The 17445-nt window shown below is 51.8% G+C and overlaps 7 protein-coding genes across 7 annotated transcripts; 6 read left to right on the forward strand and 1 right to left on the reverse strand.

Annotated features, from left to right (window-relative positions):
- Positions 1 to 1026: 1026 nt before the first annotated feature.
- On the forward strand, positions 1027 to 2345 carry CDV56_106922 (NADH:flavin oxidoreductase/NADH oxidase; the record flags this gene model as incomplete). Its single annotated transcript, XM_026760541.1, has 2 exons — positions 1027 to 1197; positions 1248 to 2345. The coding sequence occupies 2 exons, from the start codon at positions 1027 to 1029 to the stop codon at positions 2343 to 2345; spliced, it is 1269 nt and encodes a 422-aa protein (XP_026615262.1).
- Positions 2346 to 2769: 424 nt separating this feature from the next.
- On the forward strand, positions 2770 to 4269 carry CDV56_107018 (putative exo-polygalacturonase; the record flags this gene model as incomplete). The annotated part of the gene is made up of 5 exons (XM_026760637.1): positions 2770 to 3036; positions 3083 to 3339; positions 3384 to 3466; positions 3533 to 3844; positions 3914 to 4269. 5 exons carry the CDS (start codon positions 2770 to 2772, stop codon positions 4267 to 4269), a joined length of 1275 nt encoding a protein of 424 aa, XP_026615263.1.
- Positions 4270 to 5549: 1280 nt separating this feature from the next.
- Positions 5550 to 6322, forward strand: CDV56_107141 (pectate lyase; the record flags this gene model as incomplete). The annotated part of the gene is made up of 2 exons (XM_026760760.1): positions 5550 to 5871; positions 5919 to 6322. The coding sequence occupies 2 exons, from the start codon at positions 5550 to 5552 to the stop codon at positions 6320 to 6322; spliced, it is 726 nt and encodes a 241-aa protein (XP_026615264.1).
- An 866-nt stretch (positions 6323 to 7188) lies between these two features.
- On the reverse strand, positions 7189 to 8838 carry CDV56_107224 (MFS maltose permease MalP; the record flags this gene model as incomplete). Its single annotated transcript, XM_026760843.1, has 1 exon — positions 7189 to 8838. One exon carries the CDS (start codon positions 8836 to 8838, stop codon positions 7189 to 7191), a length of 1650 nt encoding a protein of 549 aa, XP_026615265.1.
- Positions 8839 to 10018: 1180 nt separating this feature from the next.
- CDV56_107362 (glycoside hydrolase family 13 protein) lies at positions 10019 to 11779 on the forward strand (the record flags this gene model as incomplete). The annotated part of the gene is made up of 1 exon (XM_026760981.1): positions 10019 to 11779. One exon carries the CDS (start codon positions 10019 to 10021, stop codon positions 11777 to 11779), a length of 1761 nt encoding a protein of 586 aa, XP_026615266.1.
- Positions 11780 to 12074: 295 nt separating this feature from the next.
- CDV56_107455 (Zn(II)2Cys6 transcription factor) lies at positions 12075 to 14331 on the forward strand (the record flags this gene model as incomplete). Its single annotated transcript, XM_026761074.1, has 2 exons — positions 12075 to 13511; positions 13711 to 14331. 2 exons carry the CDS (start codon positions 12075 to 12077, stop codon positions 14329 to 14331), a joined length of 2058 nt encoding a protein of 685 aa, XP_026615267.1.
- Positions 14332 to 14740: 409 nt separating this feature from the next.
- Positions 14741 to 15797, forward strand: CDV56_107568 (DUF3425 domain-containing protein; the record flags this gene model as incomplete). The annotated part of the gene is made up of 3 exons (XM_026761187.1): positions 14741 to 14785; positions 14854 to 14992; positions 15052 to 15797. The coding sequence occupies 3 exons, from the start codon at positions 14741 to 14743 to the stop codon at positions 15795 to 15797; spliced, it is 930 nt and encodes a 309-aa protein (XP_026615268.1).
- Between the last annotated feature and the right edge of the window lie 1648 nt (positions 15798 to 17445).

Raw genomic sequence — 17445 nt, forward strand, 5'->3', positions numbered from 1 at the left:
AGATACCACTATGACTATGGATATGAAACCCTAGACTGACGAGTACATCGTCCGGACGCCTTTTTGGCCTAGTGGTATTATTATTCAATAACTTCTCCCTGTTTTCTTGAGATCGGATCTATTCCCGTTTCCAGGACGAACAGCATCTTCTATTCCATTCCGCTGGCTCAAGTTGAGCCATGAAGGAGCTGAATACCTCAGTCTTGCCCTAAAATTTAACCCACAGTAGTACCAATATACCCCAACATGACAGTGCGAAAAGGATGTAAAATGCTCTTTACATTCAATCCAGAGCAAGCCTCCCTGGTTGACTCTTCCTCAGCGAAGACAATATCGGAAGATTGAAACACTCATGATACAAGGATGCGCCGACAATACTGGCATTACCACACTTGGCATTACTACATTAATGTGATTATAATTTTCCTTGAGAAACGCTTACCGGAATCACAGAATGTTCCTCGTGGTCTTCCGGTGGCAACTGGCAACTGGCCACCCTTGGGTGGTTAGTCATCCGGTGGTTAGTCATCCGGTGGTTAGTCATCCTCGGAGACTTTTTGTGACGAATTTCCTCCGACTCTCCGCCTGCTGATTAAGGCATCAGTGTGGATGCCCCACTGTGGCCTGACGAAATTTCAACTTTTCTTCGGCAGAGGCAAAGATAGCACTGTTTGCACGCTATTTCCAGCCGTTCCAGGCAATTCTGAGCCAGAAACTGTCCGGTATCTAGGTAATCGATATCGTGGCCACATCTCCACCCAATGACAGCCTTCACGTCACTGGAGCGATGGCAATGGCCACGATATGCCTCGATTGGGACCAGTTTCAGTCTCGTTTCCACTTGAGGAAAGTCTCCACTACTCGGCAAGATTGTAAATCAAGCCTGAAGAAGTGGAGCTATCTTAAGGATTGGTAAGTTCTATTGATTTCTGTCCCTACGTCCGAGATGTATATAAGTAGAGCTCCCTGCACATAGAGATTTTCGTAGCGATCAACATACCATCCAAAATCATCACCACAACCATAATGTCTAACACTGATCTCGACGTGGCTCCTGCCGAGGGCATTCCCTACTTCACTCCGGCCCAGAACCCCCCTGCTGGTACGGCAGCTAACCCTCAGACCGATGGCAAGAAGATCCCCAAGCTCTTCACGCCCTTGACCATCCGCGGCGTGACCTTCCAGAACCGCCTTGGCGTATGTCCTTCTACCCTTATTCATATCGAAAGAAAACTAATTCAATTCAGCTGGCACCTCTCTGCCAATACTCTGCCCAAGATGGCCACATGACCGACTACCACATCGCCCATCTGGGTGGGATCGCGCAACGCGGACCAGGCATGATGTTGATTGAGGCGACGTCTGTCCAGCCCGAAGGCCGCATCACCCCTCAGGATGTCGGTCTGTGGAAGGACTCGCAGATCGCCCCCATGCGCCGGGTCATCGACTTTGTGCACAGCCAGGGCCAGAAGATCGGTGTGCAGATCGCCCACGCCGGCCGCAAAGCCAGCACCGTTGCTCCCTGGCTCTCGTTCACTGCTATCGCGACAGAAAAGGCCGGCGGATGGCCGGATCGCGTCATGGGGCCGAGCGATATCCCCTTTGCGGAGTCCTTCGCCAAGCCCAAGGCCATGACGCTGGACGATATCGAGCAGTTCAAGAAGGACTGGGTGGCGGCCGTGAAGCGCGCCATCGCGGCCGGTGCGGACTTTGTCGAGATTCACAATGCGCATGGATACCTGCTTTCGTCGTTCCTGTCGCCTGCCGCCAACAACCGCACGGATCAGTACGGCGGTTCGTTCGAGAACCGCATCCGGCTGTCTCTCGAGATTGCGCAGTTGACCCGTGACGCCGTGGGCCCCAACGTCCCCGTTTTCCTGCGCATTTCGGCATCAGACTGGTGCGAGGAGACCCTGCCCGAGCAGAGCTGGGGGTCTGACGATACGGTGCGGTTTGCGCAGGAGCTCGTCAAGCAGGGCGCCGTGGATCTGATTGATCTCAGCAGCGGTGGTGTTCTGGCACAGCAGAAGATCAAGTCCGGCCCTGCCTTCCAGGTGCCCTTCGCCGTAGCCGTGAAGAAGGCCGTCGGCGATAAGCTGCTGGTTGCCGCCGTCGGCGCCATCACCAACGGCAAGCAGGCGAATCAGATTCTCGAGGAGGAGAATGTGGATGTTGCGCTTGTTGGTCGTGGATTCCAGAAGGATCCCGGTCTGGCCTGGACGTTTGCTCAGCATCTCGGCGTGGAAATCTCCATGGCTACCCAGATCCGCTGGGGCTTCACCAAGCGTGGAGGAACTCCGTATATTGACCCTTCGGTGTACAAGCAGTCGATTTTTGATGTATAGATACTGCGTATAGATATAGATGATACCTCATAGATGATCAATTTATTCCTTGCATGTTCATTTCCTTACTTTGCGTATATGAAAGGCAGGATATCCACATATGCCCTCAATACAGGACCTGTCTTCCACCGGCACCTGAGCCCTACCTGTCATTTATTCTCTTCCGTGCCTTCGGTCGATGCACCAGGAATATGAACCGGCAGTAAGATCGAGAATTCTCCGTAGTCCGTCAGATCAATATAAAAAGCGGGGGATGACATGGACACCCCGCATATGTCGATCTCTCCCGCAACTTCTCGGTATATTGGATGCTCATAAAGACTCGGTCTCGGGATAATGATGAGCGATCTGTAGGTGCTATATCAGGGGAATATCATGCCCCGTATGCTCGTCGTCCATGTCAGACCCATCGTAGCCAACCAACATGTATCTTGCAAATATCCTTCCCTGGGCCCTTCTGCCCGTAGCGGCCATTGCGGATGTCACCACCGGACAGTCTCATCGTATAACATGTACTGTCAAGGCAGGAGGTTCCGAGTCGATTGATGATACGCCTGCTATCCTCAAAGCGTTCCATGAATGCGGAAAAGGGGGCAGGATCGTCTTCCAGAATGCCACATACCATGTCAACAGTGTGATGAACACGACCGGACTGCAAAACTGCGACATTGACCTTTTTGGCACACTTTTGGTATATCCCTTGCTTTCATTCCTGTTGATCGCCCTGACAGATGCAGTGGGGAACCAACATCACGTACTGGCTCTCACACTCCCTGGACGTGGGCTATCAGAACCAGTCCACCGCGTGGGTGATCGGAGGCAACAACGTTCGGTTCAATGGCCACGGATACGGCACGTTGAATGGCAACGGACAGGTGTGGTATGACTATGTCAAGAGTGTGTCGAACTATCCTCGCAGGCCGCACGCCCTCACCGTCTCGCGGACATCGAACTCGGTCTTTCAGGGACTGAGATTCCTGCAAAGTCAGATGTGGTAAGTAGATATCATCTGCAGGTGATCAATGGCTAAGAGACCAGGACTTTGTCTGTGATTAACTCGCATCATACCCTCTTCGACTCGATATATGTGAACAGCACCACCACCAACGGCAACTCTGCTCGTAAGTAGCATAATGAAGTACCATAATGAAGTACCAATGCATGACCGCCAAATGCTGACCGGAAAGACAATACGGACGGAGCCGACACCATTTACAGTTCACACATCACCTTCAACAACTGGACGGTAGACAACGGCGACGACAGCATCAGCGCCAAGGCCAATTCCACCGACATTCTCATCACCAACTCTGCCTTCTACCGGGGCCTTGGAATCGCCATAGGCAGTATCGGCCAGTACAAGGACGTCTTCGAGACGGTTGAGCGCGTCCGAGCCGAAAACATCACGTATCACGGCACGCTGCACAGCATCTACTTCAAGACCTGGACGGGCGAGCAGGTCAATTACCCGCCCAACGGTGGTGGCGGCGGTCTAGGCTGTAATATCAACACGCTTTCCTCTCTTGGATGTTTGTGGCTGCCCTGCTGACGTATGCCCTTCACAATAGACGCCTCAGATATCTCCGGCTCGAACCTCTACGCCTACAATCTGCGCGGGCCCGCCTTCTCCATCTCCCAATGCACCTCCTTTTCAGGGGCGGCGGGCAACTGCACCTCGTCCAAGTTTCAGATCTGGGGTTTGCGTATTGCAGATATCGCAGGTTCCTCTAACACTGACGTGGTAGGCAGCTTTCAGTGTAGTGCCGTCAAGCCGTGCAAGAATATCGAGATTGTGAATGTGAATTTGCAGGCGCCTAATGGGACGATGGCGGACGAGTATCTGTGTGGTCATGTCGAGGGCACTCGGGGGTTTAATTGCACGGGGGAGGCGTGTGAGGGATCCAGTGCCACAGGGGGATGTTAGCTTTCTGTATTGTGTCTGGTAGATAGTGTCAAGTGGACGGCCAAGGAAGCTTGGTCAGTCGGTGTATCCCTCCACGAAGTACGGAGTATGGCTTTCTAAGGGTGTTTAAGCCACTGATGGAATAGTCCCTTGGCACCTTGGCTCAGCAGTAGGATTGCGTAGTCACTTCTTCATCAACAAGTCGTGCAATCTGTGGCAAGTCACTGCGTGGTGCGGAGATATTCTGATCGACGACTTGATGGCTTCATTCGCTCCGGCGCGATTAATATTGTCCTCCAATTAGTTATCCACGGGACCTTGCCACTCTATACGAAGACTCTGTATGCTCCATATTTGATTAAGTGACATACTGAGACTCACTCATCCAGTGTGTCTGACTCGCGTAATCTCCTGGATTGAGCCTGAGTCAGTGAACCTCGATTGCACTGCAATTCAAAGTGAAACCGATACAGCAGTGGAGACACACCATCTGATCCAGTACGGATTGAGCGTGATTCTGGTCCTATCCACTCGTTCCACTACAGTACCCCAGTTCTTGGTCAGACCATTCTGCTGTGCCACGATTCCGACGCTAATGCTTCGTCTAACAGGGGCGCCTATATGAGTCTCTTGGCATCGTCATGCGGTCTCTAGACCCAAGGACTCAGGCATTCTGCAAAGAGCATTGTGCAGACTAGTTGGAAATCGAAGAGTACGATGGACGTCTACTCCGTGGACAGCAACAAAAACTCCATCAATCACATCGGTTCCACTTCTCCCAGCACAATCAAAGCTTCAATCGGCATGTCGATCGACCCCGATCCAGCCGCCAAGAAAGACTGAAGCCATGGCGGAAATGGGCCGGTGCTTCATTGTATCTTGGCATGCCGATCAGTGACTGGAGAAGAGAATCCCGTGCTTGAATACGGAGGAACTCTGTCGTACTCGGGTAAACTCGACCGAGAATGTATGCTTCCGAGTCCTGGATCAGCATTGCTCTTGTTGATTCTAGACGGTCACCCACGAGCACAGTTTCATGTTGATTCCTCAATACGCCAGCCTAGGCACGGCAAAATCTCCAAGTGAAACCTGCCAAGGGAGAGCAAGTCCGCCCAGTGGTGAGCTTGGAGGTTTCCTGATGGTGTAGACATGTCGAGAATCGTGGGGAAGAGATATAAACGGCGTCTACCCAGCAGAACTGCCCATCATCAATCAAGTCTCATTCACATCTGCTCTGGTAGCATAGTCTCTTCTCCCAGTTCTGCAAACTAATACTCTACTTGTCCGTCTCACACATCGTCATGTATCAAAAGAGCCTTCTCTTCTCCCTTCTGGCCACTACCGCTCTGGCCCAGTTCCCCATCCCCGACTCCCAGGGCAGCGTGACCTTTGACGAGCCCTACGAGGTCGCCGCCGGCGAGACCTACGACGGTGGCTACAAGACCTTTGGCCGTGGCGTCGAGTGCACTGGCCAGGATGAGGGCGGCCAGGATGATACCGTCTTCCTCGTCCAGGAGGGCGGTACCCTAAAGAACGCCATCATCGGCGCCGACCAGAGGGAGGGCGTCTACTGCCTTGGTGCCTGTACCATTGAGAACGTCTGGTGGGAGGCCGTCTGCGAGGGTAAGCTATTCGTGCAATTCCCCCTAGCCCATACTAATGCGACGCAGACGCCCTCTCCCTCAAGGGCGGCAGCGGCCCCTACAACATCATCGGCGGCGGTGCCCAAGGCGCCGACGACAAGGTCATCCAGCACAACTCCGGCGGGCAGGTCAACATCGATGGCTTTACCGTTTACGACTTTGGCAAGCTCTACCGCTCCTGCGGCAACTGTGACGAGCAGTACGCTCGCACCGTGACCGTCAAGAACGTCGTCGCAAACTCCGGCAAGACCCTCGTCGGTATCAACAGCAACCTGGGCGACACTGCCTCCATCGACAGCAGCACCTGCGCCACCGACGTCAAGAAGATCTGTGTGGAGTATGAGGGTAACGATACCGGTGATGAGCCGGAGGAGATCAGCGATGGTCCTAGTGATGCTTGCCAGTACACTGACCCTCTTCCCTCTTGCTAAATGGGTAGGAAGGGGGTTTGATATTGCTAAGCAGCTGCCGCTCTGTCGTATATAGTAAGGCTGGGAATTGATTGTATTCTTTCCATACTCGAAGATTGCCTTGTTGGAGATTGTCAGTATAATCGACAGCCAAGCCACATCCTTCAAATCATGTAATGACTAGCATGTTCAGCGCCTTATCCAACCGATTAGGCTCGCCGGAAGAACAACAAGAGGCGGCCCAAAGATACAATGACCAGGGAAGGCTGTTTCGACAAGGAAGCTTCTATGAGTATCCGAGAATGGAATACCGTACAGCACACAGACACTCGGGGCCCGCTTACAAGACTGTAAATAGTAGAGTGGATCCTGCGTTTACTCGCACCATAACTGACTGACACAAGGATGTGGAGGGGGTAGATATCTATCATCCAGAGGTAGGAAAGAAGACTTTGTAAGAGCGCAGCAAATCTACAACTCTCGGACCTATGGGCCGCCTCTTTGAACTGGGTGTATTGGGATAATGGCTTGACCGCATGCGATGTTATAGTCCCTTGTAATTAGGGTTCATGTGAACTTTCCAATTCCATCTACATTCGTCGTCTGCATTTCCTTCTATGAGCTTAAACGTCAAATTCTTGATTACTCGATTTCTCTCTCTAGCCCTGTCTAGCTGAAAGGCAGACGTAGCACTAACTAGCAGACTATAGTTGGCTAAACTTCATGAGCTCGCGCCAGGTGACCACAAGTACGTGCAAGTTGAAGTGAAAGATTGGATTGAGTAGAGATAAATACGCTATTCACATACTAAGGCATACATCCCATGCATATTCCAGATCGTTCATCATATATACGAGGTATCAAGACAACATTAACAGTTCGAGTAATCAGACGCCACTAGCAGCAAGCGGATCAACCTTGTGATCGTTTCTTCCCTCCACCAAGCCAGTCTCGGCAGTCGCAAACTCCCTGGTGCGGACCCCCCGCTCAAACAGGATATCCAACTCGGCATAGGACCGACCCTTGGGCTCGGGGACGCGGAAGAACGCCCAGATCAAACAGCAGATGCACAGCGCGCCCCAGAAGAACCCCGACTTGCCTCTCCAGTTCCATGCATCCACGTTCAGCATGTACGGAATGATGATGCCCGAGACAAGATTGAGCACATTGTAGAGGTTTCGCGCTAGCACAACGGTCTTGGTTCGGAGGCGGGAGGAGGGTATTTCGGAGACGAGGGAGAAGCAGACGGGACCGATGGTTGAATCGTAAATGAAGGTGTAGACGAGGAGCATGGACCCGGTGGCCCAGGAGAGGGCGGAGGAGGAGTGAGGGATGGAGATGAAGCCGGTGACGAGGAGAACGACAGAGAGCAGAGCCAGTCCGCCGACGTATAACGTGCGGCGACCAAGGTACGTCATCAACGTCCAGGAGACAAAGGTACCCACCACGCCGATGGCGTACTGGACGAGCGACATGGTGAAGGACTGGGAGACGGCGAGGCCAGCGCGCTGGTAGAAGACGGTCGAGTAGCCCATGATCCCGGCGCCGCAGAGACTCTGCGCGGCCCAGACGAGACACGAGACCTCGGTGCGGCGCAGGTCGCATCCCCGGAAGCAGTCCAGGTAGGATGTGCCTGTCTCGACCTTTTTTTCCAGCGCATTGGTGTAGACGATCATCGACACGGTCTCCTCGGCGTTGAAGTCGGGTTGTCCGGATACGGTGAGCCGGTTGAGCGCCTTGACGGCGTCTTCTCGGCGGTCCCTGCGGACGAGCCACCAGGGACTCTCCGGGGCGAGGAAGACGCCTATGAAGATGGGGACGGGCCAGACCCATTGGATGGCGAAGGGGATGCGGTAGGCCCACTGGTCCGCGCGGTTCTCCAGCCCCTTCAGGACCCCGGAGGCGATAAGTTGACCTAGGACCCAGCACAGGTTCACGTAGGTTGTGAGATAAGCTCGAAGGGCGACGGGGCATACTTCGGATGCATAGGTGACGGTGAGGGTTTGGTACACGCCGAGGGGAATACCCATGAGCAGCTCGCCGGCCACGAGGGTTTGTATATTTGGCGCAAAGAACAGAATGAAGACAAACCCGACGGTCGCGGCCAGGCAAGCCATGAGGGTCCGCCGGTACCCGAAGCGTTCCGAGACGATGCCGTTGATGAACAGGCCGATAATCTGACCGCAGCTCATCGCGTTGGTCAAGGCTGCTTGCCACTTGGCAGCGAGACCGTACGTTCCGTCCGACATAATATGGCCGTACTTCTGGTTGAATTGGGGATAGGCGAAGAAGGAACCGATCAGGACGACATCGTAGCCCTCCATGATGATGGCACAGGACAGAAGAATAGACCAACCCACAGCCTTAGGGTAGATCTTCAGTGCCTGCCAGGGCGTCATGCTGTGTTCCTTGTCGAGGGCCGCCTGGGCCTCGCTGCCGGCGATGAGATCCGCGTGGCTCGGAGGGCGGGGGTCGGAGCTGCTCGAGCCGATTTCCTCCTCGACATGTTCGATTCTGGCTGATTTCTCGTTGTCCATGGCTGCTTGATGAATAAATAACGAATATCTGTGTTGGAATTGCCAGGCAAGGCCAGGCCTTTGGAGAGGAAGCAAGGAAACAGCGCCTTGCCGTAGGGATGTGCAGGCTTTATATACAATACGAGCGTCTTGGTCCGTACTGCAGAGTGAAAGGGGGCCAACAATTTAGAGTAATTCTAGAGTCGGGGCCCATTCACAAGTCTTAAAGTCAGACCATCAGGCTTGAATGGGGTCATTCGGTCCGATGACAGTCATTGGCGCTTGTCATAAATCCCGAGCTTAGTTGACTGTTTTAAGCCTGTCGGTGACTTGAGTTGGTGCCACTATGGCAGGGTGGCAGGGTGGCAGCAAGCTGAAAGGGGCCGAGGAGAAGTCAGAATCAGGAGCAGGATCAGGAATAATGGGATGTGGGGTAGATAGGCTTCCCCGGATTGTTGCGGACCCTTGATATCCCCGGATTTTATCCAACTGGAATGAGGAGGAGGTGTCTCTCTGACGGTCTGACCACAAGACGAGTCTTTACGGTTTCCCCTTGAATTGGTCCCCCCGTCTTTTGACCCCGAATTGCAGCCAAATTTTCACTCTGATCGGGAGGCAAAAAATGGGCGTGTTATTGGTAGAATGTCGGGCCGACGCTGGCCTTGCTTCCTGACGCTAATGCACGCTAATGCACCCTCTAACCCCATATAGTCTAAAGCATGCTTATGCTTTCCGCTTTTCAGGTGAGGGGAAATTCTCTTATCCAATCATAACCTACGGAGGCGCTCTGCACAGTCGCATTGGACCAATCAATCACACGGCTTAAATTGCAGTTACACCAATTGAAATCAGCTAAGGCAGCAGAAGTGGGGATAAGCGGGGTTACGTGTCTCATTTCCAGTTGGCTCAGCTGATCATGAGAAGGCTCACTGTCCTGAATCGTTGGATGTGAATAGAACGATAAGGCGACGTCTTGCAGACAGAGAAGCAATGGTGATACCCACTCGGTCCGACATTGAATCAATCAGAGTGGTTGGGATGCGATGACAACTGGCAAGATGGCCGATCACAACAGTTCCACGATTATATATTCCTCGCCATCTCGGTATCAGCGTATTGTTGACAAGCCTCCATATCTTAGGTAGTGACTCGAGTCTTGGTCATTCATACAAGTATACATCTTGAAGTAAAACTTGTGACCATGTCTCCCGGCCCCGTGGGTGAGAAATGGTGGAAGAATGCCATCATCTACCAGATCTATCCGGCCAGTTTCAAGGACTCGAACAATGACGGCATCGGCGATATCCCCGGTATCATATCGCAACTCGACTATATCGCCAGCCTGGGAGTAGATGTCGTCTGGCTGTGTCCCATGTACGACAGTCCGCAACACGATATGGGCTATGATGTCTCCGACTACGAGAGGGTGTACCCTCCGTATGGGACAGTTGAGGACATGGAGACATTGATCGACGCTTGTCACCGCCGTGGACTACGCATCATCCTAGACTTGGTGGTCAACCATACATCTCACGAACACAAATGGTTCAAGGAATCCCGATCCTCGAAAGACAGCCCCAAGCGAGACTGGTATATCTGGAGACCGGCCAAGTACGACGCCAACGGCAATCGGAGACCCCCTAATAATTGGCGCAGTGTGTTCGGAGGCAGTGCTTGGGAGTGGGATCAGACAACACAAGAGTACTATCTGCATATATTCTGTGTCGAACAGCCTGATCTCAACTGGGACAATCCTGAAGTACGACAGGCCGTCTATGCTTCGGCCATGGAATTCTGGCTCAAAAAAGGCGTGGATGGTTTCAGAGTCGATACAGTGAACATGTACAGCAAGGATCCTTCATATCCCGATGCCCCCATCGTCAACCCCAAGTCAGACACCCAGGTTGCCTTCTCATTGTTCTGCAACGGACCGCGGATTCACGAGTATCTGAGCGAGATGAACGAAGTGCTGGCCAAGTATGACGCCATGACGGTCGGCGAATTGCCAGAGACACATACCCTCGAGGGAGTGTTGCGGTACGTATCGGCCGCCGAGAAGCAGCTCAACATGGTCTTCTCCTTTGATGTCGTAGACCTCGGCATGGGCAAAGACTACAAGTTCCTGACAACACTGCGAGGGTGGAGCTTGCCCGATCTCAAGGCGGCGATCAAGCGGACGCAGGACATCCTCAAGGGAACCGATGGCTGGACCACGGTTTTCATCGAGAATCACGACCAGGGCCGCTCTGTCTCTCGCTTTGGCTCGGACAGAACGCCCGAACTCCGCGAGACATCCGCAAAGATGCTTGCCATGTTCCAGTGCACGCTGTCCGGCACCCAGTTCATCTACCAAGGGCAAGAAATCGGCATGGTCAACGCCCCGGAAGCATGGCCTATCGACGAATACAAGGACATCGATAGTACCAACTACTTTCACATGGTGCGCGAAATGACGGATAACGACCCCACGCAGATGAAGACGGCCATGGAGGCTCTGCAACACCTGGCTCGAGACCACGCCCGACTCCCCATGCAGTGGAGCGCCGAGGCCAATGCGGGGTTCTCTCTTCCGTCCTCGGAAAAGCCGTGGATGCGTCCCCATGACAATCACAAGGAGGTCAACGTGCAGGTACAGCAAGGTGATCGATATTCCGTCCTGTCATTCTGGAAACAGATGATCCAGCTGCGGAAAGAGTACGCTGATTCCTTTGTATTCGGCATTTTCGAGCTCTTGGACGAGCAGAATGGAAAGATCTTCAGTTATCTCAAGACCTCCAGAGAGCAGAGTATGCTGGTCGTATTGAACTTTTCCGAAGAGCCACAGCCATTCCAGAAGCCCATGGAGCTCCAGAACCGGGACTTACAGCTGTTGCTTAGCAACATTGGCAAGTCTGTAAGCGAGGAGGTAGAGTTGCAGCCATATGAGGGCAGGATTTTTGCAGTTGGGGCTATACCCAATTGAGAGTAGCACAAACTGCATTAGCGGACAACGATCTGAATTCAGCCTAGCGCCAATTACATAAACTTTGTGACTAAAATAATTCGCTCCCGGCAGATGAAGAGCCTAGGCATATACCCAAAGTAGTATAGCCTCGTTCCTCCATGATGTGGGGTTGCCGTAGTCTTATTAATGACCAATTTCGGCTCTTGGGAACTGAAACTCGCGACGGGAGGATCCACTGGGCTTGACTTGGATATGGATGAGAAAGTGAGACAAGATCCTGTCATTAGGCTTGTCTGTCTGTCTAGTCGCAGAGATGGATACCACTCCGTTGAAGAAACCCCAGGTTTCCAGAGCCTGCGATCCATGTAGGAGACGCAAAGTCCGCTGCAATGGCCAACACCGGTGTCAGCAATGTGAGCATCTGGACTTGCTCTGTACGTATAGCGACAATCAACGCGCGCGATCGCGAAAGAATGCTCTCCGTCGAGGGACCGTCATTTCCGAATACAAGATTCCCCTGACGCAGGACCTCAAGAGTGAACATATTTCGACATCTTTGCTAGTCCCAGCCGCGTCTTCTCCGGACTTGTCGGTGGCGCTCTCGACCGCCTACCTGCATAGTCTCATCCCAAAATACATGGCCTATGTGTATCCTTTCAATCCGATCATGACGGACAAGGAGATCCGCGAGTCCATTCGCAAGATGGCCACAGACAGAGACCATGCTGCCTTTGTCTACGCCTTTACCGGTGTCACAATCGACCTGACACAGTCGAATGCAGCGACGTCCCATGTGTCGGAGCAGATCAACGAGCTCGCCGGCCGAGCTATCGAGCTCCGGAGTCCGTTGCTCCCGGGTTTCCGACCGTCTATCCTCCGGGCTGTCACGAGCGTGTACATCCAGATGTGCTACATGAGCCTGGGACAGTATGACCTGGGTTTCTTCTACCTGCGAGAAGCGATCAGCATGGTGCATCTCCTACGGATCGAGGACAAAGCCGTCATGGCCAGTCTTGACCTTAGCGAACGCTCCCGGCGACAGAGACTTTACTGGTTGTGCTTCATCCATGAACGATTCATGTCCATCTTCCATTTTTCTCCCGCGACGTTGTCTCCATACGCGCAGTTTCCCGAGGACGATCCCAGCCTCGATCCAGGTGTTTCCCAAGGCTGGACCCAGGTGATCAAAACATTCCTTCTGCTGGAGCCGACCTTTATCAGCCTCTGGATCGGGGATCGGAGCCAGGTGACAGTTGCATGGGTCGAGCAGAAACATCGGGAGCTCGACGACGAGCTATGGGAGCTCGAGGTCTCGATGCTGTCGGATCTGCAGCAGGCGGATCTGGTCGTGACGCGGCAGTGGATGCGCACTCTGCTCTGGCAGATGGCCATGTCAAACTGCCTGTTGTCATCTCATGCTTCCTGTCCATCGCTGTCGCTCGAGATGCCGCTGCGATTATCCAGCCAGCTGCGCCAGTTTCTCACTAAGATCTCTCAAAACACGATTCAGATCCACGGATCGTCGATCTTGAGCAAGCTGTTGGAGATCATCAATACGATCGCGGATGTGGTTATCCATGGGCCGCAGGTGACGCTCGAGGAAACTACCAGTCGCATTGACGATATTTTGTTTCTGAAGGACGTCATCTTCTCCTTCCGGAATCTGCAGCAGGTCTCCAAGAAGATTCTGATTGAAAAATTGCATCTGATCCGTGAGCAGTTTGCGCATATCGAAGTGGCGTCCCAGCTGGTTTGTAGGAGGGAGGCATGACGAATGCATTTATACCCTTTATTTATGGAGCTGTTTTTTCAATTGAAAATGAAACTTAATCTTCGTTCTTATCCCATTTTCAGCTTCCTGTATTGATTCATGTATAACAAAGGACGCTGTCGAGGCATCAACCGTTCGATAAATGGAAACATGCAATGTACCACTATGACGACGTAAGAATGCCATGGAACCAACGGGTCACTACATCTACGTAACTCCAACCACAACGTCCTTCAACACTCTTCACAACATCACTCATATCAACATGGCCATCTCACCCTCTCCAGACAGCTCTATTGCTCAGAATAATACCACAGCAAATCCCCCTTCCATCGCCGATCTCCAAAACAGCATCACATTCCCCACACTCTGGTACCGATTGCACGTTCTTTTGTACGACCTGCAGCATTTCAACCAGCGGCCAGACTCCCGCGAGCGTCTCGAGACCGTGACCGATCTATCCTACATCGGGTCACCATACTTCAATGAAGACGAAACTCTCGCCATCAAGAACACCGTCGTTCATGGCAAGACAATTGCACAAATCATCGAGCAAGAGCTCCAGGACCGGCTCGAACGACGCATCAAGAAGCGAGTCGACAGCGGAGACTTTCGAGTGTGCGCTGCTCATGATCTTGCCCCTATTCTGGCCGCTACGCTCGGTTCGAATCTGAAGCAACTAGATAAGGACAAGCGCTTCCTTTTGCTGATCAACTCTCGGGGACTGGACCTTGGCGAAGATAAATGGGAAGGATTGGCAGCAAAGTCATTTGCGCCGAAGAACAAGAGGAAAAAATGAGGCATTAAAGGATAGACGGGACGTTGTGGAGAGATACCAATAACAGGCATATTCTCAGTGCGACATTGTATTTACTCGCAGGAATGGCTCTTGTTTGCTGTATTATTCCTCAAGACAGGTACTATTCCGGCATGGAAAGGACCCTTCCCTACCTTTTAGTCACTGATGATCTTATAAGGTGCTACCATGTATTTAATTGAAGGTATAATTGCTCAAGCATTAGGCCCGCTCTCCTACTCAAGGAAATTGTTGCAGGGAATCATGTATTGGGCTATGTGCTTCTTAACAAAGTACTGATGTGATCTATGGTAAGGTATTGTATGATAAGATACAATACAGTATTATATGTAAGAGTCTGCTCTAGACCCCGACTTAACTCCGGATCCACTAAAACAGCAGCACCAGCAAAATGCTTAAGACCGTCGTCAACACCCCGCCGGTATCTTTTTCCTTTGTCAGTTGTGCTTCTCCAACTCCACGCTTACGCTCCGATTATTTGACCGACTAAGGCTTATCATGCAGACCATTTCCTCCCGACCCGTGTCATCGCGTCGAGCCCTCCCGTCCACTGACGATCTAGAGCCCAAGGATGATTGGTTCGGGCTGACTGATCCTGTTGAACGGCGGAGGAGACAGAATCGCATCAATCAAAGGGCTTATAGTAAGTCATGGCCATCGCCTGCTCATCTATAAAGTCAGGATTAGACTAATGAGACACAGGAAGACGAAAGCAAGCTCAGCGACGAGTGCAAACAAGTCACTCTAGCTTGGACGATTCCCCCTCCACAGTCCAGACATCGCCTTCCTCAACCGCCACCTCCATCTCGAGCACAAGCCCAACCGATCAAAACTCGCTAATCCCCAGCCAAAATCGCACTCAATGTCCTACTTCCAGTCAAGTCCGACAATACTTCAACCAGTTCGTCCGTACAGCCTATGAGAGCTACACCCTCGGTTCCCCAACCGCAGACCACCTCCTCACCCTCAGCAAAGTCAACGTCTTCCGGGCCTTCGCCAGCATCATGTCCTTACTAGGAATGTCACACACCGAAGACTGGATGCGCGACGACGCTCTCTCCCCCTTCGCCACCATGCGACCGGGCTACGTCGACGAGCTGAAACTCCCGCCTAGTCTACGACCGACCCGCATGCAGAAGACGGTCCCGCATCACCCATGGCTGGATTTCTTCCCGATCCCGAAAATCCGAGATAACCTGCTCACAACGGGGGAAGATAACTTTGATGACTGCCAACTGTGCGTTGATATCATGGGGTTCTGGACTTCGTCAATGGACGCCTGCTGTCTGCTGGTGTGGGGGGACCCCACGGATCCGAACAACTGGGAGGTCACAGAGAGATTTCTGCAGAAATGGCCGTGGGTCGTCAGGGGGTGTCCTGAGTTACTGCAGTCGACGAACAACTGGCGACGCACACGGGGGGAGAAGATGATATTTCGATATCTGTAGCTAGCATTCAGCGGTTTTCAGTCACTAGTAATGAAGTCTTTGATCTGTCGCTGACCAAGCAGTCGAACGTCATCATCGCAGAATGGAAGATCTCTGATGCCCGTAGAAGACACTAATGCAGCCTGCTTACGCGCTAGTTGCACCTTAATTCCGAGTGGCCAATCAAAAGACTCGGTTCGAATCCAGCTATCTTTCAGCCTTATATTGTAATACCGTACTGCAATGTATTGCCCTCATACTACCTTATCTCTCTGCGAGGAATCCAACATGATAGCAAATGACAGTATGAAATGGATACAAGATAGATATACTTAGAGCCATTGATTTAGTCATAAGAATCATCATCCATCATAGATAGGGATAGTAGTTGGGGTGGTTGGGAATGGGTATGGGTCACTAACCATGCAAATATATAATTAAAGCGTCTTCAATTGAGCATTCCCCTAATAGCCTGTGTTTCCTAATATTATAGAACTATGCTTATACCTGTAATAAGCACCATGAATAACACTATAAATCATAAAGGGGCTTGTCTTCAGGTAACTATCTCCTATATGCCAGGCATACTGTATGCGGCATTCCGGATTGCTTCACATATTCTTAATTAGCCTGAGAGCCTTGTTTAAATGATGCATAGTTTATAACAAGCGCAATTTCCCGCAAGGTTTGGAAATAACTAGATACTCAAATCAAGTGCAAGATGAGATCCAAACCCTTTACTCGATAAGCATAGAGTAGTGCTTTACCTTGCGTACGGAGTACATCTCTCTCTCTTATCACATGATATGACAGTCATCTGAGCCTTCCGCAGAGCTTCCATCACCTAGTAGATCATCAGTCTGTAAGTTAGTACCTGTCAGGTGAACCGACTCCTATCCTCATGACCATTTCCATACAACTCCAACAGTTGGGGAACTGTCAAGCTAAATCTGAAAAATCCGAGGAATTGCTGTATCTTGGGCAGGCTTTTACTGAACTAGAGCAGGGATTGACATTTAGAAAATGCCAAAAAGACTACCAATAGGGATAAACTGTGTTCTACAGCACTGATGACCGTCATTAGACAACGCAACAAAGAAGACAGTACTCTAAATACCGAGGCACACATAAAGTAAGAATATCTGTAACATCTTGGAGAGCAAGGTATGGCTAGATCTCGTTTAAATAATCTAGTTTAGGCAGTGGATCGGATACACCATACGTACCTACGTGGCCAGGCATTTGTCTCATCGTGGCTGCATACCAGACTGCCATTCGACCGCATCCGACTGAGCCAAAACTTAATCGAAGGCAAAAACCCGAACCACCGCTAGTATTTTCGCAGGGATGATGTGCGAGACAGTCTAGCTCCTAGCTCTGTACCAGGGTAACGCCACCAGTGTTGCAGATTCTGCCCGGATCACGTACTACAGACCACTGCCAACACCAAGTGGCTCATCACATTGACTGAGGAGGAGTCGGTTAGAAGCAGAGACGAGAGAATGATGTCCAAATGCACATGTCCAAGTCCAACATCCAGCTACAATCACTGAGAACCAGGCCACCCTCTGGTTGCCTGATTGCAAGACGAAGACCGGAGGTATCTTCATGATGGTCTAACCTGCCTATGGAAAGATGTCAAGTGAAACCAGCCGACAGGGCAACTGAG

Source organism: Aspergillus thermomutatus (genome assembly GCF_002237265.1).
Source record: "Aspergillus thermomutatus strain HMR AF 39 chromosome Unknown NODE_71, whole genome shotgun sequence".
Taxonomy (NCBI): Eukaryota; Fungi; Ascomycota; class Eurotiomycetes; order Eurotiales; family Aspergillaceae; genus Aspergillus; species Aspergillus thermomutatus.